The 25643-nt window shown below is 36.3% G+C and overlaps 4 protein-coding genes across 7 annotated transcripts; 2 read left to right on the forward strand and 2 right to left on the reverse strand.

Moving 5' to 3' along the window:
• On the forward strand, positions 1-2895 carry LOC132192099 (putative H/ACA ribonucleoprotein complex subunit 1-like protein 1). Its single transcript, XM_059607315.1, has 4 exons — positions 1-267; positions 901-1049; positions 1150-1265; positions 2545-2895. The coding sequence occupies exons 1-4, from the start codon at positions 111-113 to the stop codon at positions 2717-2719; spliced, it is 597 nt and encodes a 198-aa protein (XP_059463298.1). The 5' UTR covers positions 1-110; the 3' UTR covers positions 2720-2895.
• A 717-nt stretch (positions 2896-3612) lies between these two features.
• On the reverse strand, positions 3613-8294 carry LOC132192014 (glutamate dehydrogenase 1). Of its 3 annotated transcripts, none has more exons than XM_059607192.1 (9): positions 8113-8294; positions 5973-6108; positions 5600-5713; positions 5177-5473; positions 4768-4884; positions 4424-4674; positions 4237-4312; positions 4062-4148; positions 3613-3980 (listed from the first exon to the last, which is right to left on the reverse strand). In XM_059607192.1, exons 2-9 carry the CDS (start codon positions 6078-6080, stop codon positions 3795-3797), a joined length of 1236 nt encoding a protein of 411 aa, XP_059463175.1. In that variant the 5' UTR covers positions 6081-6108; positions 8113-8294; the 3' UTR covers positions 3613-3794. The 3 variants fall into 3 exon arrangements, with proteins under 3 accessions (XP_059463175.1, XP_059463174.1, XP_059463173.1); XM_059607191.1 differs by having other exon boundaries at positions 5973-6101; positions 8082-8294; XM_059607190.1 differs by having other exon boundaries at positions 8082-8294.
• Positions 8295-16394: 8100 nt separating this feature from the next.
• Positions 16395-18722, reverse strand: LOC132191941 (uncharacterized). The gene is made up of 3 exons (XM_059607078.1): positions 18361-18722; positions 18010-18078; positions 16395-17280 (listed from the first exon to the last, which is right to left on the reverse strand). Exons 1-3 carry the CDS (start codon positions 18634-18636, stop codon positions 16669-16671), a joined length of 957 nt encoding a protein of 318 aa, XP_059463061.1. The 5' UTR covers positions 18637-18722; the 3' UTR covers positions 16395-16668.
• Positions 18723-19858: 1136 nt separating this feature from the next.
• On the forward strand, positions 19859-24889 carry LOC132162590 (adenylyl-sulfate kinase 3). 2 transcript variants are annotated; one of them, XM_059572851.1, is made up of 7 exons: positions 19859-20086; positions 20677-20820; positions 22313-22462; positions 23120-23238; positions 23325-23409; positions 24171-24217; positions 24381-24889. In XM_059572851.1, the coding sequence occupies exons 2-7, from the start codon at positions 20697-20699 to the stop codon at positions 24480-24482; spliced, it is 627 nt and encodes a 208-aa protein (XP_059428834.1). In that variant the 5' UTR covers positions 19859-20086; positions 20677-20696; the 3' UTR covers positions 24483-24889. The 2 variants fall into 2 exon arrangements, with proteins under 2 accessions (XP_059428834.1, XP_059428833.1); XM_059572850.1 differs by having other exon boundaries at positions 19860-20086; positions 20683-20820.
• The last annotated feature ends 754 nt before the right edge of the window (positions 24890-25643 follow it).

Consider the following 25643-nt stretch of genomic DNA (forward strand, 5'->3'; position numbering starts at 1 on the left):
GGCAATACAAAACATCAAAACCCTAAACCCTGAGGGCCGAGGCACCCGTATTCTTAAAGTGGGCAGTCGCTTCTTCTGCTTTCTTCAAATCTCAGCTCATTCGGTGAACAATGCGACCTCCGAGAGGCGGCGGCCGAGGCGGCGGTTTTAGGGGTGGACGAGACGGTGGTTTTAGGGGTGGCCGAGATGGCGGACGCGGCGGATTCAGAGGCAGAGGCGGTCGTGGCGGCGGGTTTCGCGACGAAGGCCCACCGGAAGAAGTCGTAGGTCTGTTCTTTTTACTGTTCGGTTGCTGTGAAAACACAGGAAAATATTTGGCGGAGGAACTAAAACTCATGGGTTTTGTGGTTCTTTCTTTTTTTAATACCTCTTTTCTGCTGCACATTTTTTTTTTCGGAAAAGAAAACAAAGAACTGATTTGTTTGTTTATTAGAATCGATCTATTTTTCTGTTGTAGTGTGAAGCTTAGGAAAAAAAAAATTGTGTTTGGTTTCCAAGGAATTATAGGAAAATGAAGTTTAAACTGTATTTTTGACTTTTAGTGTTAACACTGTTAAATTTGATGAACTCAACTCGAAAGCAGGCACATTTGGACTGGGAGCTGTTTTTGCTTTGCATGTTGGATTGGTTTTCTTGCTTTTAGAAGCGTAAATCAATTCAGAGAAGGCTATGCATTATAGTTATATTATTTAGGTGCCAACTCCCTGTTTACTTGGCTTGCTTCCCTTTGCGCTTTCTCAAAAGATTGAATTTACTTATCAATACAAATTTAGGTGCTTAGTATTACTATGAATTTTATATTTTTAAGATTGGGATTTATGCTCGTCTCCTATACTTTTTTCCTCATTCATGTCAAGTTTGTTAATAATGTTATAGTAATATATGTTTGGGTATCTGCAGAGGTTTCTTCGTTCGTTCATGCATGCGAGGGTGATGCAGTCACAAGGCTCACGAATGAGAAGATACCCTTCTTCAATGCCCCAATATATCTGCAGAACAAGACCCAGATCGGGAAAGTTGATGAAATCTTTGGCCCCATCAATGAATCTGTGTGTTCTCTTGTGTGCCTTTGTGTTGCCGATTGCTTGTACTTTGCGCCTTTTGTGTTAGACTTCAAAGCGTGACATGATTTTCCTGTTCAATATGCAGTTATTTTCAATTAAAATGATGGAAGGCATTGTTGCAACATCATATTCACAGGGGGATAAATTCTTCATTGACCCAGCAAAGCTTTTGCCTCTTTCAAGATTCCTCCCACAGCCAAAGTATGTTTTCTCCTTGCCCATATTTTGATGAAAATCACTGTCTCGTTTGGGTGAGGGGATTTATGTGGTGTTTTGCATACCTTGGATTTGTAAATTGTTTTAAAATTTTCCCTGTGTGCAAGAAATATGCTACTTTTTCTTATAGTTATGAATTAAATCTAATATAGGAATTTCCACAAGCTTATTGTCCAATTCAGAAGATAATAGATGGTTTCTGGACTTTTTTCCTCATGAAATATGACATATGCATGCATGCATGTATATTTATATGCATAGGATATTAATGAGTAAGTAGGAAGAACTTAGTAGTCAAAGTAACTTATAAGCAAAAGGCAAGGGGCCCATTGATGTTCTATATAATCATTCATTAAAGGTTGCACACACACACACTCTTTCTTTCTCCATGTAGCTTAACTTAGCAAATGAGAATTTAGTGTTAAATTTATTTTTATCCTATTTTGTTGACATTTGTAGCGGCCGTCATTTGTAGCAACATCGTTAATCATTTACACTTGAAAATGGAAGGAAAAATAATGCAGATCAGGTCTGGGGGTGTTGATCATGTGTCAACATGTAATGCTGTCTGATGTATATTGTAGGGTGTTGGACCTGTACCCATGTCCAACTGGGAATATGTACATGGGGCGCTCCTTTTGTATGTGTCTTTGCTAGTTAGAAGGCTTTGTTTCCCGTTAGAACCCTGTTGTGTTTGTGCTAGATATTATCTTCTACGCATTCATGTCCAATAATTTTGAAGAGAGTTATGTTGAATAATGAATAATCGTCATGACTCATTGCCTCCATATGATGGTCTCACTTAATAATTTTGGGATGTAAGAAGCATTTTTTTCTCTGGCTCTTTGCGCTTTAAGTGCGCCTCATAATCACTGAATGTATGACTTGTCTGCTATCCCAAATGCCATTTTCACTCATGTACTCCATATCATGGCTGTTGAAGAATTTGATCGTTTGCAGTTGTCAATTGTAACATGCTTATTCATTCTTGATTTCTGCAACAAGGGCTTATGTATAGTCCATCAGTAACTTGATTCTTATTGTTATCTTGATTAAGATGTCGATTAGTTATTGTATCATATATGAATTGCTTACCACTCTGAATGCCAGCCCATATGCTGGTTGAAGAGTTAAACTAGATGTCATGAATGAATACCAACTCGTGCCTTTGAACACTCTTGGAGATACGAGTTGTGTCATGGTTCATAAGTACTTTTTGTTGAGTTTGTGCATGTCTAATTACTATGGTGGATTGTTGATGTAGGGGTCAGCCACATGCAGCTAGAGGTGGTCGTGGTGGATTCAGAGGTGGTGGTAGAGGTGGTGGTGGCCGTGGGTTTGGTGGCTTTCGTGGAAGGGGCGGTCCAAGGGGTGGCAGGGGTGGCCCTCCTAGAGGCGGTGGACGAGGTGGTGGTTTCAGGGGCAGAGGAAGGTTTTAGAACATGTAGTATTATTTATTTGCTTCTCTTTTTGTGTTGGGAACTCAAGATTCTAAATTTGAGTACTGATTTTGATTTTGGCTTTTGGATGTTATATGAGTATTTGTAATCTTTCTCTAACTGCAATCATATAGAACTCATTTAGTTGGAGAATGTTATAATTGTGGTTTGGTTAGGATTCCTCTAGAGGATGATCCATAATTATTGGCCCACGGCTGGCATTGATGCACTGGAGTCCATTATTGGGCAGAGCATCTTCACGGTGTGTCATGTCATTAAATCCTCTTTCTTTATCCTTGCTAGTCAGTAATTATAATAGGCATTCTCTTTTAATAGGTATTCATTTAGTGACGAACCCTTTTTTATTTTGAGTGCATATTAAGGCATGCCTTAGGAAATTTAGAAGGATTTACAGTTTAGAGTGGGTTTTGAAGCTGATAGAGCCTAGGGTTGGCTTTGCAAGAAAGGAGGAAGAGAAGGAACTTGGGCTTATTTGAGAATTGACCCTATATTGTGGCCTTCGTGGCACACTACTATTTTCGTTTCAGGCATATGTGAAGGCATAACTCCGATTGTTCTTGTACTTGTAAGATTTAAAGTGGCGTTTGGTTAGCAGAATCTAACATGAAAATAATGTATTATGGTATTTTGAAGCAAACAGGTGCGAGCATTGTTGTCATTTAAAAAAAAAGAAAAATATTTTCTAAGGCCAAGGGAATGTCAAAAGGTAATGGGGGGAAATTCACACCCAACCCCACCCCATCCCCCCCCCAATGCAATAAAAAGAGATAATCTTTTAGGATTTCTTAAAATCTTGATTGGTTGGCGTAAGCTGACATTAAAAATGAAAAGTAAAAGACAGACCAAAAACAAAAAAAACAAAAAAACAAAAAAAAAACCCCTGAAGTGTTATTAAGTGCATGTAAATGACAGTAATATCCTCAGGTGAAGTTACAAACGCAAGAGGAATATCAAAAAACTCGATAAGAATGTGTAGTCCCATTGATCATTATCATCAGCGGAGGAGGAGGAGCCTTAATCTTTATTAAAACTAAAAGCAGGCACCCAGCTAGACTCAGGCTTCCCAACCCCGAAGTACTGTAGCCCGTGCGACGCGGTTAACTCCAAGGGTGAAGGCTCCCATGCGAAGATCACAGTTGTGAGCCTTGCACATCTCCTTCACATCTTTGAATCCTTTGGTCATGTACGTCTTCAGCTCATTGTTCACTTTCTCCTCATCCCACATGAATCCTTGGATGTTCTGCATTCAATCATTCCACTCAAAAAACTGGCCCAACCCAAAAACACAAACACTAGAAGAGGAAAATAATGGCTACTACACCTGAACCCACTCAAAGTAACTAACTGTAACGCCTCCTGAGTTTGCATATATGTCTGGGAGGATCACAACTCCTTTCTTTGACAATATCTGCAAACAATTTCTATGAATTACAAAGGTTTTTTTTGTAATCTCCCTTATAACTCTAAATTGGGAAGACAAAAAAAGAAGCACTAACCTCATCGGCCTCTGGGTCAGTTGGATGGTTAGCTGCTTCAATAATGAATTTGGCTTTGATTTCATTTGCATTTTCCCTTCAGTCAGGCAATTATCAACATTAATTAATACCCAAAATAGAAAATTAGTTAATCTTGATAATTATTTGGAAACAAGATATCTGTAAAACCTATGGGTAGGAAAAGAACCTGTTGATGACACCTCCAAGAGCAGCAGGGATGAGAACGTCACAGTCTTCAACTAATATTGACTTGGGATCAATTGGATCACCTCCATTGAAGCCTCTGACTCCTCTGTTTTCTTTGACATGGTTGAGTAGCCTTGGGATATCAATTCCTTTGCTGTTTTTTATGGCTCCAGTGATGTCACTTACAGCAACAATCTTCCCACCATTCTCACTGATCAGCTGGGCAGCCCAGGACCCCACATTTCCAAATCCCTGAAAACAAATATATCTTGATGGCTTAGATGATGACAAACTTCTACATGGGCATCATTCGACAGCATAAGTAGTATGGTATGGAAGGTGCACCTGTATGACAAACCGCTGTCCATGAATGCTCTTCCCGTACTCATTGAGAAGAGCCTCTGTTGCAAAGAGCACACCTCTTCCTGTTGCTGCATCTCTGCCTAGAGATCCACCAAGGTCCTAATTTATAAAAAGTAAAAGAAAGAAAGAAAAAACTTAGGAAATTGAAATCACACGCAAGACCAAATTCTATGGAAATCAGTGATTTCATGTCAGTACAAACTTCAAAAATCTTCAACTCCAAAATCTCCTCTTGGTCAGAAGAAGAAACTTCAAACTTGAGTTCATATCATCAGCCAAGTTGGAAATCTATAAGAATCATAGCTACAATTGGATGCAGAGATGATTTTTTTTTTTTTTTTTTTTTTTTTTTTTTTTTTTTTTTTTTCCATTTATATATATACACACTTACAATAGGTTTTCCAGTCACTACTGCAGGTGAGTAGCCATGGAATTTGGAGTACTCATCTAGTATCCATGCCATGGTCTGTGGGCCTGTTCCCATATCAGGAGCTGGAACATCTGTGTGAATTCCAATAAGATCGTGTATCTTTTGGGTGAAAACTCTGGTAAGTCTTTCTAGCTCAGAGATGCTTAAATCCCCTGGATTACATCCTATTCCCCCCTTCGCCCCACCATATGGGATATTTGCCACTGCTGTCTTCCAAGTCATCAACTGTGCTAAAGCATTCACTTCATCTGGGTCAACCTGTTTCACCCATATATAAAATCATCAAGTTGAAACCCAAAATAGGCAAGCGAGTAGCAAAGCCTAGTGATTGTTGGAGAAACTTCAAAAAGAAGAAAGATTCCAAACATCTGAAATGTAAACAACCTCTGGGTGGTATCTGATTCCTCCCTTCATGGGGCCTCTGGCATTGTCATGCTGGACCCTGAACCCAACGAAAGATGCCAGAGTGCCATCATCTTTGGGTATGGTACACTCGACCTGTTTTGCTCAAAAACAGTAAAAGAAGCAGAGTCAAATAAGGGAAAACTGAGCAACTCATTTGAATCTTATATCCTGCTTGATTGGTGCAGAGAAATGCTACACCAATCATACTACTGATGAATATGAAAATGTTCTTGGATTCTCTTGAGCCCTTTTGTATGTTTTTAACAGTATAACAACGACATTCAGAAAGAAACACATGTAACATCAAAGTAAAAATGCAGTGGAAGAGAATGTAAAGAACTTTAATGATCACCTTGATTTCCCTGAAGGGAATTAACAAACTTCTTTCGAGCTTAGAGTCCAAACCCAAAAGCCGAGCGGCCAGCTTAAAGTTCCTATTGGTTGCCACTAAAGCGTTCATGATTCTGTGAATTCTGTCTCTCTGATCTCTTGCAGATGCAAGTAAGGAAGATAGATCAATTTAAGTCACATTTCTCATTAGAACAAGCAATATATATGTATATATATATAACAGTCAGCCCAAGTCAATATTAAACAACAATCAACAGTATATTAATAGAATATGTAAGAAAGATAAGATCAGAAGCTTAATTGTTCACTTCAATCTGCATAATGAAATGAGTTTGATTCTAAATTACGAACAAAATTACTAGGAAAGTGACCATAAATTGTTAATTAATTTGCAGGCAAGTATCACATGCAATGTTTCTACAATCTTACCAATACAACATGTAAGAAAAATATAATAAGTATTTAATTTATTCAGTCTAAGCCAAATATTATTAACCTATTTGGTCTTTCTTGGTCTGCATCAAAATTTCAAATTATTTCGCAGAGTGCAAAGCATGGCAACGTTTGTGCCTTACGATTATAAAATGCATTGGCTTTCTCGCCGGCCAGTTGTTCACACTCCCAAGAGTCCAAGCTAAGACAGTTTTTTAAAATCTAATATGGATCATAAAATGAGTCATTTTCATTCATATTCGATCGAAGCCAGTAAATCCTCAACCATAGTTTTTCTATATACATTTTGTGCATCTTATAATTAGTATTACCAATTATTCTGTTAAAAAGATTTAGATCGAAATCTTAAGAGACTGGTGTGTAATTGTTCTGAAACTACCAACAATGGAACCAGAACAGATTGAGCCCAAGCCAGCATTACCACTCTTAAGTTATGACAAAAAACATATATAAAAAATAATGGGATAAGGTTGTGTTTCACTTAAAATAGAATGAACAAGCGAATTGCTGACTCATTCTGAGTTGATGATTGCTATCTTGCAGCTGGAGATTAATTAATATAATCATCATCAAGATATAAATATAATTATGGTTAGAATCCCATATTATGTGGCACACAGAAAACGTGAAGTTGTGATTATATTACGCCCATATGCTGGATATATATGTAATATGAGGGCGTAATATAATGGATAATACTAGAAACGTGACCTGTATTTGAGCCTAAAAAATGATCAGAAGCACAAGGCATTCATAGGGTTATTTAACAATTTTTTTTTTCAAGAAAAAGAAAATTTGACCTTTCAAACCGCTCGACTTGCCTATCCTAATTGCTCGTTATGTTTGACGGGAATATGGGGCAATGAGTTGTCCGTTTTGCATGTAATACAATCGGTTCATGTGGGAGAGCACCCGAACTCTACTTAATTAAGCAAGAGCTTAGACACCTGTTTGGACCAACCTGATGATGAGGCCCACTCAGAACAGCTCATTACACCAGATTCAAATCTCATTGTATTGTATGAGCCAGTGTCGGTTCAAAAGCAGGGGGATATGGACTGACCAAAACATGCCCCACCGATCAGAGGACTGCTGATGTGGCAGGAAGCAAAGACACATGTACAGGCAACACATAACACTTGTAATAGTGTCTACATTCTAATCCATGAACAGTGCCCAAAAAACAGGATATTTAAATAGATGCAAGAAATACAAAAGCCCCCAAAGGTCACAAATCCCAGGAGTCTGGCCTTAGTATTAGACAGCCAAAAGTGTCCACTAAAGGCCACAAACCAAAAGGCTCTTTGTCTTTCTCTCTGTTTGAGTTTGAGTAGGAAAGAGATCTCTAGAATCATGCTGTCCAGATAGCTAAGTAATTTCAGCGGTAAATGTAAGAAATTTTTTTATGGAAACTCATTTGTCCGAACGTTTCTTAAACAGCCCGCCATCCTATTTGGATAAACATGTTTCATATGGATTCTTTTACATCGCTGTCTAAATTGATAGCAATGCATACAACAAACTGTTGAAGATTCGGACCCGTTTAGATAAAACTTTCCTTGAAAAAGACAAAAAGATTATGAAGCTTAAATACGTGAAAATTCAAATAAAAGTAGAGAAAACAATGACCAAAATATATGTATAAGTAGTTCCATACCGATGGAGATAAGAGGGAGTATGATTTCAACCTCCTAATTGAATTCAGCAGCAAAAAGAAGAGATTGATCCTGGAGTTGTGAAGCGAGGGCTAGCAAGCAAGATAATATAGGTACCGAATCTAGGAATATTTATATATGTATAAGTATGTATATATATCTATATAGATAGATAGTAGGAATGAGAATCGAATTCCTGAGGAATCCAAGCTCCAAATGGCAAATACCCTGCAAATAAAACCCAGAATCTTGCAGACATATATAAAGAGAAGAGTGGAAGGGATGTGACGGGATCACATCAACGTCATCCAACATGCTTTGTTTCTAAAAAAGAATAAGATACCCTTTACCACACACTAAGAATCAAACTCACCTTCCATTAACCATGTCACTTGTCTCTCACACACACAACTTTCTCAATTGGTCAAGAGAGAGAGAGTGAGAGGGAGAATAATCAGACGTGGACACGCAAAACACTAGCTATAGGCACAAATGGTTCTAAAGTACGTGCAATCCAACGCGATTCCCATACCATACAGCCATTCTTTTTCCATACATAAATAATGAAGCCCAATTATTAACTAGTTTCTATTATAATTGTTGTGTCATGGATCAGTTGAGTTGGGCCCAATAAACGATTTCTTGGCCCATCCTTAGAGCTCGGTCATTTTTTACTGTTCACCATGTTTACACTCGATTATTTTAGGCCCACTTAAGCCCAGTATATAACGCTCGGTAAGCCGAGCCTTCCATGAATATGGAGTCTCGGGAAGCACTCTCGGAATATTAGATATATCTGCATAAAATGTCTTATTTACTGTTCCCTAATATATTGTTGACATGTGGACCCCCGGTAAAGTCCACAGTGTTAGATGAATAGCTGCAACCCGATACCTATAAAAGGAGGGTTCCCTCCCACTATTTCGGTAACTTCTTTTTACCCTAAAAAATTGAATATATTGCATATCCTTTATCTCACCCGTAATCATCAATATTATTTTTTTCTTAAACACTGTGACTAACTTAGGCATCAGAGCTTTTCCCGGCCGGACAACGCTGGCAGCTTTGATCCATTTTCTCTGTTTTTCATATCCAGTTAATTCTTCAGTTATCAAGTCTTCCACAGGGCCCATTTCATGTCATCATTCGGAAAACTGCTCAAACAATAATCATTTCTTCATCCTTCATTTCACTCTTAATATTTTTCTAAAGACCGAGATTTTCGGTGATTTTGTTGTCTCGTATATTTTAAATCATAATGAAGATTTTCTTATATTTGCTTTCCAAATTGCTGGGAATTCAAATCTTAATTTGTCAGTCTCAACTATTTATGTGAGAGAGCATTGATTGGTTTATAATTTAAATCTTTGCTTTTTCGGGTGTCGTCGCTCGTCAGCCAAAAAGATTACACAAATATCTGAAAAAGCTAAAGCAAAAAAGAAAAAAACTTGATTAATGGTGATGTGTGGTTTAGATGACGACAATTTATTGATCAACTTGTCTTGTTGAAATTGTGTAACAATTTCCCTTTACTTACGGGTACGTCATTCTCACAAAAATATAAACAAATAAATAAATGGCCTAAATTAAGCTATAGGTAGGCCTTAGAAAATAATATATATATATAACAATGTAATTAAATCTTTTTGATTGTGAAAGGGCAGTCCGCCAACCTCAAAATAATTAAATGGGTTCTGACTGACCACTTTTTTAAAATGATTGATCACTCAATCAAAAGGTAAAACGGTGGTCAACCACTCTTCAAGGCCCTAAATAATGGCCAACCGTCTCAAGGAATTATCCGGTCATCTCTTTTTTTTTAACATTTTTTAATAATTAATGGGGATCAATTCAGACCGTTCATTTCACAAATTGCAGGCAAGCAATGCAATTTAAGAGAATTGCATACAGCTGCAAATCTCCCAGAGTTATAGGAGATTCCTTATCCGTATTCATCACATTGGTGGCCTTTCCATGATGGGATTTTTAATTTTCATTCTTCTTTTTTGACCGCTCGAATGACATGTTTTTGTCTAAAATCAAAGTGGATTTCATTGTCTACTTTAGAAACAGAGAAACATCACTCAAGTATGAAGAGAAAATGATAATTCTCACTAAAGCCAAAATAATATCCCCTTTTTTTCTTATGCTAGTGCGAAAAAAAAAAAGGTTCAATTATACATATAGACTAATATAAGCTTAATCTTTACAACTTTAAGTCGGTTTATTGGCTCAATAAGGTTCAATTGGTAATGTTAAATCACTTGTAATTATCTCAAAAGTTTAAATTTGAAATATTCAATTCAAATTAAGGGTAAATTGCAAAGTAAATGTTCAAATTTTTTATATTTATTCTGATACTATGTTAAATAACTAGTTATTCAAAAAGTTTAAGTTGATAGAAAATGATTAATTTAATCATTAAATTAATATCGTAATTAACGAGTAATAAACTTTCAAGGTTGATAATAATTAAGTGGTAAATATATTCATTGTTCTAGTTTAATACTTGGATATGAATCTTCCATTAATGTTGTGATAGGATGAGGATATTGTCACAATGAATATATTTAGGTTTATGTTACCTATCACAATGAAGCTGAGTCAATTAGAAAAGAAAAAAAATCCGTCACTTCAATTATTAATACGATGGATTCCGATACCTCATCCATGTGTCATATACACACTACCAAAATTGAGGAACTTGGACAAAAGTCCGACCATCAATATCTAAATCCAACTCTTTTGCATGGATGTGGATTATTGTCTTACTCATACTCAACCTTATGACTCTCATCACTTCATCATTAATTCTTGTGTTGTGGGGGGCAAGGAGGGGTGGAGGATGCATGTGGGTGGATAGTCATGACCCATGCATCACAATTATAACTCACTTTCGCATGCCGTGCCCATGGTTTTTTATTGTATGCTTATGCTTGTTGATTCACAGTGCATCCCTTTCACTTTGAAAGCTACATAGCCTTGAGCGTATCGATGATTCTGCGATGAACATGACAGTTCCGTAATGGCAATGAACTGTTGATGGTTGCTTAGCGTGAGAAGATTGAACGGCTCACATGTTTAAAGTAAAAACATCAAATACAATGAAGATGAAAATACTGTATCTTTAATTTAAATCAATCCCATGAACTTTTTTTTATTCGTTCTAACTCAACGCCCACCACCTACTACCAAACCCCACCCACCTTCAAGTCGTCAACACTGGAGTCTCAAAAATTAACCAAAATGGTGGTTCCGATGGTTTTATCAATGAGTATTTTGTCTATAAAGTATTTTGTTAAGAGAAGAAAAATTATTTAGTGTGAATGATTATATTATTTTTGGGTGTTTCAAGTTGAGGTGTCTGCTTTTTATTGAATGGTGCAAAATACTCAGTTTACACCACAACCTAATTGAAGTTATTCTCTCACACACGTATATATAATCAAGCCCACAACTTGAATAGGGTGATTTATATTCAAACACCTCTGTTAACATTCTTATATATTTTTAAACAAGATATATATATTTTTTTCTTTTCAATTATACATTCATAATTTTTCTCTCCATGCTCCCCCCTCTCTGAATTCATTTTAGTTAAAAGATTAAAATTGATAAGGTGGTCCTTAGAATGATATTTCTCCAATAAAAGCATATAGACTAGGTGTTTTTTTAATCTTTGGAAGAAAGGCACTGAGGCCAATAGGAATGGAGGGTCAAAAGGTCGATCGGATTCCACCAACAACAACTACTGTAGGTCTTGTTCCACTCAAATTGCTTAAAAGATAAAATGATAAGAAGCCACTGCATGTTTCCACCAATGCCTAACCCCCTCCTCCATTTACACCACCTTCTTGCTTGCTACCTGCAATCTCACTTTATCTACAAATTATAAAGTTTGCAGGATTTTTAATGAATTGTTGCACCGAATATTATGCACTAAAAAGGGAGAGATACTAAAATGTTAACTTTTAAACCATCATTGAACCTAAAAGATGCATGCATCTGATTTTTAGGTGCCTGAAAGCTATATTTCCTATATTAAAACAAGAGCAATGCTTGCGTCCGGTGTCCTTTATGTATGTGACGTGAGATGAGGTTGTCACGTTAATGATTAGAGACGCATACCTAACTTGTATTATGTGTGCACTAGCATTTGACATAAACCAAAGGCTTTAAAACAATAGTAAGCACATAAATTTTAGAGACTAGCCAATTCTAATTTGTTTTAGAAAAGACTTGTTGCGGCCTTAATTTGATCAACTTTCTTCATTTATATTTCATTATTTGCCTTATCCCTGGATAAGTGAGTATGGTCATGGAGTGATGGCCAATAGAAAAATATTCCAAGAAATCAAAGAAATTGATATGATGTTTTAGTTCCCATCACTAGGGGCAGGGCAAATATATGAAATCTATTCCATATTCCATTCTTAGTGGGTCAGAACCCACTTAAACAAGTTGATAGAATAAAGTGACATGTAGGTACCCAAAAAGATCATTTTTTTTTTTTTTTTTCACAATAACTAAATCCAAAATGCAAGATGAATTTGGTGGAAAACTTTAAATCCTCATCAGAATGGAGAGCTTGTAACAACCCCTAAAAAGCATTAGTCACATTTGTGTTATCACTTTAAAAACTAGTAATTAAATTGTAATTGGAGTTCTTTAAAATCGTGTATAAAGCTCAGTCTCACATACTAAGAAACTAATGCGATATTTAATATTTTATAATCTATTTACTTTGAATGAAGTAATTTTCTTCCCAATACAGAAGTAGAATATTGCAAAGCCTTAACCCAAAATTACATGGATGGTATAATGGGGCAAAAGTGTAGTGACAAAAGAGGATGCCACCAGAGAGAATCCTTGATGGAATTCCATCTCACAATCTATAACATACCGCCTCCTTCTCCATTATGGGCACAGGATAGATTCCCTAGCACTTATTGGGATTTATTTTATCAAAGATATGCACTTGCAATTTTTGTCTTATGGGTACCTAATTAAAGTAAGTCAAAGTAAACAACATTTTCCAAGTGCATTACTTTATCTTTATGTAATCAGCTAATTAACTTTGTTATCCTACCCTTTAAATGAGCTTCACATTATTTGGACAACACTCTAATACTTTTTCTTAAAATATGGTGACCAATTATCTCACAAATGCTTAGGATATTATTACGTATAAGTTTTGACATGAGCCTAAAACGAAATTAATGAGTTAGGGTTGAATGATCTGACCCGTTTAATTAAATGAGTCGGATTAGAATTGACCTATATAATCTTATATCATGTTTCGACATGATCAAAATCCGATAGGTGACATATTAGCCCTTAACGTTGGAGGTTTAATATATATATTCTTTGCAATCAAACAATATTCTTTTTCCACATGAACTTTTTTGTTGGCGTTCTTCTAAGTATCATCAGTGTCAGAACTTGAATCAGTTCCCCGTTATTCCCGCGGCCTTGGACATATTAGAAACTGGATCATTGACAAAAATGTTGGTCTAAGCCTATGTAGTCCCCATGTGGCCCAAATATCTTTTATAAGTATCGTCCCACCTGTCCAAACTATAAATAATAGTAAACAAAAAAGGAAGCAAGCCCAAATGGGTGGCCTTGGCCTTTTCTTCTTCGTCTTCGTCTTCTTTTTATTTTTATTATCGAATTGGATGGTTCAGAATCGAAAGGTGAAGATTATATAACGTGGAAATAAATTAAAGATAAAGATTGTTTAAATATACTTTTTTTTTTTTTAAAAAAAAAAGAGTTCCTCAAAAGCCCAAGAGCCGAAGACATTGAGTAAGCTTCCAAATAAACAACGTATATATATACAACCCATACTATGACCACGAAAAAAAGCAAAGAATCATGTAGCAAGCATGCCATGAAAATTCCTTCACCATTTCATCCAAAAAAAAAAAAAAAAAACTTATTTTAGAACTATTTTACAGCTAGTTGGCAAGTGTTAGCATATGATTAAAATATATTCATTTTGTCTTAGATTCTACAAGATTTTAACACACAAGAAGTTAAGACAAAATGAAAAATGTTAAGCATTTAATACATTTCCAATAATTTTAGGTTTTATATACTATTTTCTGATTGTGGGTTCACATAAGTTCACGAATGTAATAATTGATTTGTAATAAGATATGGAAGAAATATAAACAAAATATTGATACCAATATATATATATATAAAGGAAGACATGTATTGTATATATAAAGACCAATAAGCCCAATCCATGAAGAACAATACGAACAATAACCGAAAAGCATGGACACCTAAAGGGTTTTTTTTTGTCCTAATTGAAAGGGGAAAAGGTTAAAGGGTGAAAATGTGATCATCTTAGTTAATGATTTTGAAGGTGTTTTAGGGATAATCACACTGGGAATCTATCGGAACCATAGTGGGATTTTGACAAGCCCAAATGTTGAAAATCTAGACCTAATAATAATGGGGCCAAGCCTGTCTGACTCTGTCTTCTGATATCTCAAGTCAACAGCCATTGCCAACCAAAAATAAAGTCAACGATTATCATGGCACCTTGAAAGACCCACATACTTAAAAAATAATAAAAATAAAATAAATAAAAAGACCCACAGACTTGAAAGGAAAATGTCAAGAATACATGTTTGATATTATCGTCCACACACGATATGTGTCCCTTTCGTGTGTACTTATCGACAATTGTTAGAAGGACGGGGTTTTTGTAATATGAGAAAAATAGTAATTGAAAATTACTGGTTTTGAGAGATTAGAGAGTTTACAACGCTTGAGTCAGTATATTATTTGAAAAAAATAATTAAATAAAAAAAAGTTTAGATAAAAAAGTATATCTTAACTTCCTCCTTATTTTTAGAAAGAGTGACCATTTTAATGTGAAGAGTTGTTGAATATACCCTCTGAATACTTAGTACTTACTATGTGGTTGGTTGAAATTGTCTTATAAATAGTATAATTATTTTTTATGTAGTAGGTTGTTTGGGTAGGATTATATGATATATTTCTCCAACAGTTGCCCCCAACTCTCATGACTGAATAATTTTTTCTTTTTTCTCAATTTAAGAGTGAGATTCCTTCCAATTATTGATGCCGACAATTCTCCTTACCCCTACAATTAGGCGATATGGAGGTGTGAGAAAGCATTATGAAATAGAAATATGAACATTTTATAATTAGCCATCATCACTAGCTCGGGTTAGCTTGGGACCATTAGATCTAGACGATTACTACCAAGTCATTTTTTTTTTCTTTAATATATATATATATATATATATATATATATATATTAATGAAGATGGGTTTATTTCCTTTCCTAAATAAACAAGAAAGAATCGGTGCACGTAGTTGGTAGCCTACCATTGACATTGTAAACCATTAGCCGGACTTGGCATACCAAGTCAACAAAGCTTTTAGAAGCTTCTATCAACTATGAACCAATAACGCGTTTTCTATATCTATACATATACCCTTTATCAAGCAAAGGCTTCTCGCTCTTTTCGTTGTCTTTGTTTTCAATCTCAAAGTTTTTGTAAGAACATTCAACCCCTTCTCTCTCTCTCTCTCTCTCTCTCTCTCTCTCTCTCTGATTGCCCAAAAACCCACGATACGAAGGTTTTCTTCCAGGCTTGTCAAAGAAAATGTGTCCCATGAGGTTCCTCTTGGTGTTTTTCTCGGCTATACTAGCGGGATACTTTGCATGGCAGACGGCTCGTTCTTCGCCGGAGACGGACAATATTTTGGACGACTCAACGATTGAAAAGACAACAATGAAAGATAAACATGAATTCAATGTAAAAAAGGTACGGAGCACCTTTTTTTTTTTTTTTTTTTTTTAACATTCAAGATGTTTTTCTTTCTTTCTTTCTTGTTCTGTTTTTCTCTCTCTCCTGACTTGGATGTTCTTCAATTGCAGACGGTTCAAGACGGATTTTGGGTATTCGTTGACATGGCCAGCGGGAGGTACTTATGGAGGAATCTGAGGAACAACGAGAAAGTAAAGAGCTGATAGAATTTCATCCGGCAAGTAATTATATATGTTTACTTCTGTAATCCATCACCACTGTACTAGAGAAATATGTAATTTTCTTTTGTGGGGAAGGAAGCTAAGAGTTTAGACCTCATTCATTTCTGCAAATACACGTGTACATTTTTATTTTTTATTTTTTTCTTTCAAATGCACATCTCTTTTGCTTTTGAGGGTAAAATGATTGGAAACTATTAATGATTAATATGGTTGGAATAGGAACACATTGTTCCGAAACCAAAGAGCTGAAGAATCCAAAAACTTGGTCCAAGAAGAATTTCAGTGTCTGATATGCAATTCTGCACTATTTATCAAACCAGTTGATACTGGAGTTTTATATACCAACAGGAGAGTATACGTATTACAACATCAGCATATATACAACAACACTTTCTAAAGAACAAAAAAAGAAAAGAAGGAAGCTAAAAACTATTACAAGAAGATGAAATAACAGTCGCAGCTTCAGCTTAAATCAACACTTTCTAAAGAACAAAAAAAGAAAAGAAGGAAGCTAAAAACTATTACAAGAAGATGAAATAACAGTCGCAGCTTCAGCTTAAATCAACCTGTAGTTTCATAGACATGTAAAGAAGAGTAAGAAGAGCACCCTGTGGGAGTGGTGCATACCTTGCAAGACTGGAGCCTACCCACATCGCTACCACCACCAGAGCAACTACACTGCTGCTGGTTTTTCCACAAACCCAACTTGCAAATGAGAGGCACAAAGTCAGCAAAACGCCACCCCTCCCACCCAAAATCCAGGCAATTACATAACCAATCTTATACCCAACATCCAACTTCCTATCAAACAAGGCCATGATGCTACTAAAGGTGAGAGACAATCTGGATCCAAAAGTCTGCAATAAAAATAAAGACATAAAGGCAGATCTAAGCACTTCGGTGAAGGGGCCTCTCTCATCTGTATTTCCTTCTTCAACCACCTCTTCTGCTTCATCACTAGAGGAATACTCCTCACTGACATTATAGCGTTCCCAATATCTCTCATATTGCATTTTCCGCCTCAGTGCAGCCCACCTATAAATCCTTGCCCTGTCTTCAGATTCTGGGCTGTGATTCCATTTCCATCCATATGGCCTGCCAGTATCTTCTTGAAATTTGAGTTCTTGGTCATACTGAGTCCTTGTTGCTTCATTAGATAGTACCTTTTAATAGGACAGAGGATGCAGAAATATTGTAACTAGATTTTAGAAATATGTTTCAGGAAAAGGGAAACGCACTACCCAACAATGAAAAGCAATTGGTTAAGAGTCCGTTTGGCGTTGCAATTTCACAGCCTAAAACTGGTATTTTAAACAAAATCATGGATTGTGCAAGGTCTGTGGGTGCAGTTTAAAAATGTAGAAAAAGCGTTTTCAAATCGCAAGTCGGGAAAACATACAATTTAAAGACTAAACTGCGATTTTAAAGACCAAATTGCAATTTTACCAAATGATTAACTACATTTTTAAATTCGCATCTTCAAAATCGCACGTTTTGAAACCTCAAATCCAAATGACCATAAGACAATTTCCATCTCCATAGACATAAGGAGTCTGTATTCAGAAATATTTGAATGTGGAAGCAATTGCAAAGACAAATTCAATAAAAAAAAAGAATAATCTCAGTCATTGGTTTTTGGTTACTTTCAATATTCAAATTTTTAGAAGTACACACTCTTTTCTTCTGGTCAAAAATAAAAAATGGGATTGTTCATATCGTCCACACTATATTCACAAAACAACAGTTTTCGGACACCCCATGAATATAATACTTTTCAACTTGGAAAAAGTCGAAAGTTTTCAGACACCCCAGAAGAAGTTTCTCAACTTCGATTCATATATAAAGCACTAATTGTAAATCAAAAAACATAAAGATGACTAAGGATTGCTCACTTCGTATGCACGATAGATGCTCTTGAACACCTCACCAGTTTGCGAATCCTTGCTCACATCAGGATGGTACTGTAATCAAACCATATAAATACAGAAATGAATTCAATGTTTTGTGCCTCTCTAATAGAGAATTCACAGAAAAGCTCATAAATTTTTCTGGGTGAAACTTCCCAACCACAGAAGGATTCAGCAGGAAAGAGTATTTCAATTTAAAATTCATGACTCTCAATCTTCGAATGAAGTTCTAATTACAAATATGACTTCGCCCTTAAACTGCAATTTGATGATTGTAGGATTGAGAGCGAGACAAAGCTTGTACCCTAGGAAAAAAAAAAAAAACAAAGCTTGTACCTTACGGGCGAGAAGGCGATAAGCCCGTTTGACGTGAGCGGAAGTGGCATTCCGTGAGAGCCCCAGAACGGCGTAGTGGTCCTGTGAGCCGTTGATTTCGTACGCCGATGATGAGACTACCAGTGTGCAGCGACGTCGGTGTCGGGGTCGGGTGGTGGGCCATGTAGAGGCGGTGGGATTAGTGGAATCGACGGCGTAGGAGAAGCCGAAGCCATAGCCAGTGCCGGAGGAGCCGTTTATGGGGGCGGGTCCCACCAGTAAGAGGTGCGATTGCATTATCGCCCACTCATTTGCTTTTCCTCACTCCCCCCACTCCGGTCTGAGGTTGGAACTTTTGGGGGTAAAAGAGAGGGGACCGCTGGTGTCCGTGTCACTGGAGGTGTCATAGGAAGTAAAGCAGCTACTTACCGTTGGGCTAACTGGGCTTGGGGTTCAAAGTTGGACCTTTCTTTTTCTGGTTTGATGCACTGGGCCGGCACCAATTTTCTTTAGCAGCCAGAAAGCTTTCTCAATACAGCCTAAAGTATGGTTGGCGCAAAAATTTGCAATTAACAAAGATGTTAGAGGTGATTGATGAAATCCTCCAATCTTAAATAATGCTGGAATGTAGAAGGGCTAGAGGCTAGAGACACTATCAGGAGTCACCTTCTAAAATGAAACGGGTGCAATCAAGAGCGACTTAAGAGAAATTTTTAGAATTATTCCTAATAGCAGTATTAAAATTTATCTTGAACTTGAATTATAGAGGAGGACCGACATTTTTCCAAAGGAGGAGAGGACTTAAGCCTTCCAAGCAGATTGATGCTCAAAGATACTTTCTTGATATTTTTGGAAATTGCAAGGGCATCAACAGCAATAAGACCATCATGGTGGGCTTTATTCTTGTTGAACCCAAGAAGGTCACAGGCCTGTACAAAATTTTTAGTTCTATAAATAACATTCCATTACCTACCTTGCCATTTTTTTAAACAAAAAAAATTGGGTTAATTGTCCGTGCCATGCACGAGATGGAATTTCACGCTTCCAATTTATAATAATACCAAGAGATCGAGCACCCCCTAATCAGTCATACATGATTATGATTAGAGTGAAAATAATATAAAGTATAATGATAGGATTAAATAATTTGTGGTCAAAAGAAAGTCAACTAGGACTAGGAGTTGAATAATCCAAAGGTAGAAAATATTATAATTAAAATGAATTTGTTGATTGCATGGTGTATAAGTGTATTAGAGTGCGTGAATGGGTAGTAACCAAAAAAAGCAGACATGAATGGGGTATGACAAATTGACAATGCTATAAATATCTCCAACGTTTGACATTTATTGGCTGAAGAGTTAATGCGACGTCCAATATTCCAATTAAATCCGACGTTGTTGGTAGATTACATGTCATCCGACGTCGTTCACAACGAGGATTGCACGCACAAGGCGCGTCACACACAGTGGCGGAAGTATTGACAAACAAAACCAAAAGGAAAAGAAAAGCAGCACACACCCAGACCCAGGGGCATGTCTAGATTCATTCATTCAATTCAAACACCCAAAAATATATATATATATATGCACCCAAGAAACAGAAGCCTCGAGAACAGGGCGGACCACCTCAACAAACGCTAATGCATTGCTCCCCATTCCTTCTTCAATTCCCTTGTTTTCGTTTTCAGCTCCCATTCCTTTCTCTTTTTTCTCTCTCTCTCTCTGACAAAGAAGCAAACAGCCTTTAGGTATTGAATCTATCTCTCTAATTAATGGTTGGTTGTTTTTGTTTTGTGTCGTGTTTGTTATTTTTCGGTTTCTTTTTGTGGAAATGCATGCTTTGGTGTTCATCAATTACAAGGGTTTCTTTATGTGTAACATTATGATTGTGATCAACTGTTCTTGAATTTTTAGAGGCTAGGATCATTTCTGACATTATCTTTTCATTCTAATATAAAAAGGATGGATTTGCATTCCTGTTGTTCCTCACTTCTGTTGAATTTCTTAAAATTAAACTAGAAGAGTAGCACTTGGTTGATCAATGTGGAAGAAGGAACATTACCCCCTATCAGTATATTTGTTTCTTCAACTGTTGGTTGGGAAGTGGGGAAAGAAGAGGACAAAATCATTAACCTACTAATTGGGAAAAGAGAGGAGCATAATTGGTTTTATCTCAAGCCAATACTGAAACACAGAATGTTACAATAAGTGTTTTTTTTTGGTCTATATCACAAAAAGTAAGGTTATAATCAAATATCTTTGTTTTTGCTAAATAAAAATTGTTCTACTAGACTCTATATTAGGATTTGTTAATGATTTAACTTTTATTTGTGGGAAGGAACAGAAGAAACGTTTCTGATGTCTACTCTAAGCAATTCAACAAATATATTTTGGCAAGAATGTCCAGTTGGGAAGGTTGAAAGGCAAAAGCTGCTTAATCAAAGGGGGTGTGTAGTATGGATTACGGGTCTCAGCGGATCAGGTATAGTTTTTAAATTGACTTGCAGATTACTCTCTGTATTAGGAGCTCTAGATAAGTACTGTGTCCATGAGAGACTGGACTTATTATGTCTATAATTTATGTTCATTAGAAATTTGTAGTATTTTGTGGAATTGATGTCTATGTTATTTTTGCTAGTTGGACTCCAAGTTTGAGACTATAGTTAGTTGTTGGTTGTGTATAAATTAAATTTCCAATTTGATGTTAGGCTTACATCTATTGTTGTCATTGAACCTGTATCATTTTGCATTGGTTTTGGATGGAGTGAGCTAGTTCATGATTTGGGTGATCTATAGACAAAAAGATGCCCTGGCCTTTTTCTTTCTTACCTTTTTGTGTGTGGGTGGTTCTCATTGGGAAGTAGATGAGGTAGAGTCACTCAAGATGATTTGACCTTGTGTAAGGGAGACCCAGTAAAACACCAGTGAGAGAGTGATATAATTCTGGTTAATATACTGAAAAGAGGTAAAAGGAGGTCTAAAATAACATGGAAGAAGTCATGAAGAAGGATATGTTAAGTAGAGAAGCGATTAAAAGTATAAATTTAGATAGGATGGAATGATAAAAACGAATACATATGGTACACCTCGTTAGTTGATAATGATTCATAGCTGACCTCAGTTAGTTGTTAAGACTCATTCTAGAATCAATGTTTTAGTTTTGTAATCATCACTCATTCAATTTGATGAAGTTGGAATGTGCAATACAGGACTTGGTTTTGCTAAAAACCTGTAGTTTAGTTAGGTTTTAACTGCTTCTATTGTTATTTCAGTTCACAACGTGAATAGATTGGCTTATAAACAGGGCTATGAATTAACCAATACTTCAAGCCCAGCTGGTTCACAGATGATAACTATTGCTTTTAGAGCCTAAATATATGAACAGAGACTATAAGAGGTCTTGGAATCCCTTGTTTACGTGTACAGTTTAGTTCAGGTACCATGTGTAGTTTTGTGGCTTTTTTAGATGATGGATAATGTGAATGTAGCTGTAGTTGCATTGTTTCATTTTGAGCTAGTTTTAGAATAAACAAAATTTGCATCTTTGAGTAGCTAAAAGAAAAAAAAAAAAATTGAATAGTAAAAATTTACACCAGGAAGCTAGTGTATTTTGGTTGAATCTAATTCTTGCAGTCCATCCTGTCCTCTTATCATGTAGAGGTTTAATGCAGCAGTTCAATAATGAGAACCGAATGCCAACATTTTTACCAATGATTCCTTCCTGTCTTTCTGAAGATTATTTTTTGGTGAATTAATCACCAGCAGTAGAATCCATAAAACGATCAGAAATGTTGCCTTCTTACAAGCCTTATTTGTAGCATTACATTACCAATATGTTGAGAAGTGAACAAGGTGTTCTTATGATGTATCCTTGATGAATTTCCTAGTTAATTAAAGATTTGAGGTGTATTCTAGTATGCTATGCTGGATGTAGTTGCTATGTCTTGCTGAAGCTTTTTGTACAAATTGTTCAGGGAAAAGCACACTGGCATGCTCATTAAGTAGAGAACTGCACTCTAGGGGAAAGCTGTCCTATGTCCTTGATGGAGATAACCTTCGGCATGGACTAAACAAGGACCTTAGTTTCAAACCAGAAGATCGAACTGAAAATATACGCAGAGTTGGTAAGTATTTTCTGTAAACAACAAACTTTTTCTACTTGGAGGTGGCTAAGGCTTGAAAGTTAGATTTTTATAAACAGATTTAAGGCACAAAATGGACGTGTGAATTGACATTCAATATAGTATGCACTGGTATATGCTTAATTTCATTTCATTAGTTTGTTTTTTTATATTGTTGAAGGCTTGTATGACTGACTCAAAAAGGATGGAAATTGGATTTGGATTTTAATGGCTTACACATCACGCATTGCTCTAGAGTTTTTGATTTTTAATGTTCTTGGTGGTTCTGTCATTTATAATGAGTATTGGATCATTTGAAAGAGTTTCTTGATAGAGCCAGCTAAATTTGATTACCATTACTTACAGCATAGGTTTTGTATCTGGCCTGATTTTGACCTTATTTCCCTCCTTCCAAGAATCTACAATATGTAACAGCATACGTGCTGTTTGGCTTGGAAAAGCTAGGAATAAATTTTTTTGCCAGCCATAATCTGGTGCAGCACCCTCACGGCTAGAATATAGACATATATTTGAGTTGATGTCAACATACATGAACTTGTAACTGTTATGGTTCAGTAGATGATAAGGGCATTTGCTCAACTACAATAGAGAATAAGGAGTGCTTATTACACTGTAATCTTTATTATTTTTCTAATCTAGGGGAAGTCGCAAAACTCTTTGCGGATGCTGGTTTGATCTGTATTGCCAGTCTGATATCTCCATATAGAAAAGATCGGGATGCTTGCCGTGCGATGTTGCCAGATGCAAATTTTATTGAGGCAAGGCTCCTTGGTACAGTTATTAATATTCTGACTTGGTTTCTTTATTTGCACGATGGAAATCAATTTTACCTGTATGTATACAGGTTTACATGAACGTGCCTCTAGCATTGTGTGAAGCAAGAGATACAAAAGGCCTTTACAAGCTTGCACGGGCTGGAAAGATCAAAGGTGTGGTTCCTCCCCCGCCCCCCCTCCCCCCCCCACAATAAAAAAACTTTCGTTCTGTGACATCCTAATAATAAAAGGGGAGAGAAATCAAAATGCAAGGATTATTAATGTATATTAAGAGAGTTATTTTGAAAGGCAGCAGTATTTGCCTTCCCTTCCATTATAAGCTTCTTGTTCTGTGCATTATGAGCTTGAAAGGAACTCAAGAATACATGGAGGGGAAGCTTAGAGTTTGGATACTGCTCCAATATTGCGGCCTCCTGATCTTTTTATTTTTGAATAGTTGTTTTCAACATTCAGGCATTATGTGGTATGGCTGGTTAGCACATTATTTTGGTTCCATGGTACATGAATTACTTCTTTTCTTATTCCATGTTTAATTGATTCTGTTCTGCACATAAAAACCAGCTTTACTAAACCATCCACGTATAATTAAGTTCTCCTAAATCACCATCCTGGTGCTATTTAAATCCCAGAATTTTTCAGAAGTTTACATTATTGCGCTTCTTTAGTGAGAGGGTGGTGCTGCAGCAGCACCTAAACTTTTCTCATTAACACCTTCTTTTAGTCTAGTGGTCCTATGATCATATGGTAGCTTATCTTCTTGTTTTGTTTCATGAAATGGCTATTTTTTTTTGTCATCATGATTTCCCACTCTACTTTTTTTGCAAAAAAGTAATCATCCCAAATCAGTGAACTGTGATGATAATGTAGACCTTATCACCTTTTGGTCCTTTTGCAAATAACCATCTATGTTGCAGGTTTTACTGGGATAGATGATCCTTATGAACCACCATTGAACTGTGAGGTATGTCTTTATTGAAGGATGAAAACTAATTTTAGTCATGTCCGCATGGATATTAAAGTTGATCGATTAGGAAACATCATTAAATGACAGGCGATCTTGTATAGTAATGTGCCTTTTGTCTATCTTGTGCATCAAACAGAATAATTTTTCCCCCTTTGTACAGATTGAAATACAACCGAAAGATGGGTTTTGCGCAACCCCAGGTGCCATGGCAGGGCAAGTAGTGTCTTACTTGGAGGACAAAGGATTTCTTAAAGATCAGTGATAGAACCTCCTACAGCTTATGCTCATGCACCACCGGAACATTGATCCCCGCGTAATCATTCTACTATCACAATAGAGGATGTCATTTCAAACACAAGTGGCGTGGTGGCATCCACATTGCTTTAACACCTTCAGGCTCTTGGTAGAAAAATAGTAGGCTTGAAGTACTTATCTAAATGTTTGAAACTACGTAAATATTTTATGTTTTTTTATAGATTGGTAGGGTTTGAAAAATATGGGATTGGTGCTGTCAACTTAGTAACATTTCTCTTAGCTCATTACCTACCATCAATTTTTTTTTTGGGGAAATAATGGGAATCTTCGTTTCAGGTCATCCAAAAGGGTATCAGTTGTAAAAATAGTTACATCTTTTTTTACTCCAATTTAAAGTCCACAAGTTTCGTTGTAGTTTTCTTATATGGTAAGTTCGTTCTTCACTTCCTTGTTGTGTTTGCAATAAAAGTGTGGGTATATATGTTTGCACTGGATTCCTTTGTTACATGGAAAAGAGAGTGAAATTATTGGCTTAAGGACGAATCTAGGAAGTTTTAAGAGTTACCAAAAAGCTTATTTAGATCATAACAGTAGTGCAGCCTCAGACACAACTCAAATCCGTAAAGCTTCTATGTTGCATTGGTCCTTAAAATGCATATTCTCATTCTTCACATGTGGTAGATTTTGAAGACTCCAATTCCAATCTCATTTAATGCCTTTGTGGGTGAGGAATTTAACTAATTAATTGAATGAAATGTTTGTAACTACGCACATCAACTGTGATTAAACAAAAAGATGAGAGAGAGAGAGAGAGAGAGATTTGGATCTCTTACAATCCTACGCATAAAATGGAGGTGAAAGGGGCCGGGTCTTCTGTTTGAACAAGAACAAGGGCTCTTTTGTGTGAAGGATTTTTTCGGGTGTGTAGGCCATTGCTCAGGCAGCATTAGCAAGCCCATATACTTGGCAGATACACTCAAAGCCATCCAATATTAGGGAAGGAATTCCGGTCCCTTAGCAACAGACAAGGATTCTCGAGAAGCCAAGAGAAACTATTTTAGAGTGAAAATCAGAAAATGTAATGTTATTGCATTTAACATTATTTAATTTACTTATAATTAATTTTAAAAAAACATTATTTTGAATGATATGCCAATAAAGCTTGGGA

The sequence above is a fragment of the Corylus avellana genome, chromosome ca9, assembly GCF_901000735.1.
Source record: "Corylus avellana chromosome ca9, CavTom2PMs-1.0".
Taxonomy (NCBI): Eukaryota; Viridiplantae; Streptophyta; class Magnoliopsida; order Fagales; family Betulaceae; genus Corylus; species Corylus avellana.

What these genes read in the sequence shown, in the direction of transcription:
- LOC132191941 (XM_059607078.1), bottom strand. Translation starts at nt 18,636, where the DNA reads ATGCAATCGCACCTCTTACTGGTGGGACCCGCCCCCATAAACGGCTCC. An exon ending in ATCGCCTTCTCGCCCGTAAG is followed by an intron (nt 18,079 to 18,360) that starts GTACAAGCTTTG and finishes GTTTGATTACAG; the next exon opens with TACCATCCTGATGTGAGCAA. An exon ending in GCATCTATCGTGCATACGAA is followed by an intron (nt 17,281 to 18,009) that starts GTGAGCAATCCT and finishes TCCTATTAAAAG; the next exon opens with GTACTATCTAATGAAGCAAC.
- LOC132192014 (XM_059607192.1), bottom strand. Translation starts at nt 6,080, where the DNA reads ATGAACGCTTTAGTGGCAACCAATAGGAACTTTAAGCTGGCCGCTCGG. An exon ending in TAGTGACTGGAAAACCTATT is followed by an intron (nt 4,885 to 5,176) that starts GTAAGTGTGTAT and finishes TTTATAAATTAG; the next exon opens with GACCTTGGTGGATCTCTAGG. An exon ending in GTTACTTTGAGTGGGTTCAG is followed by an intron (nt 3,981 to 4,061) that starts GTGTAGTAGCCA and finishes GATTGAATGCAG; the next exon opens with AACATCCAAGGATTCATGTG.
- LOC132192099 (XM_059607315.1), top strand. Translation starts at nt 111, where the DNA reads ATGCGACCTCCGAGAGGCGGCGGCCGAGGCGGCGGTTTTAGGGGTGGA. An exon ending in CCCACCGGAAGAAGTCGTAG is followed by an intron (nt 268 to 900) that starts GTCTGTTCTTTT and finishes GGGTATCTGCAG; the next exon opens with AGGTTTCTTCGTTCGTTCAT. An exon ending in AGATTCCTCCCACAGCCAAA is followed by an intron (nt 1,266 to 2,544) that starts GTATGTTTTCTC and finishes TTGTTGATGTAG; the next exon opens with GGGTCAGCCACATGCAGCTA.
- LOC132162590 (XM_059572851.1), top strand. Translation starts at nt 20,697, where the DNA reads ATGTCTACTCTAAGCAATTCAACAAATATATTTTGGCAAGAATGTCCA. An exon ending in TGAAAATATACGCAGAGTTG is followed by an intron (nt 22,463 to 23,119) that starts GTAAGTATTTTC and finishes TTTCTAATCTAG; the next exon opens with GGGAAGTCGCAAAACTCTTT. An exon ending in CAGATGCAAATTTTATTGAG is followed by an intron (nt 23,239 to 23,324) that starts GCAAGGCTCCTT and finishes GTATGTATACAG; the next exon opens with GTTTACATGAACGTGCCTCT.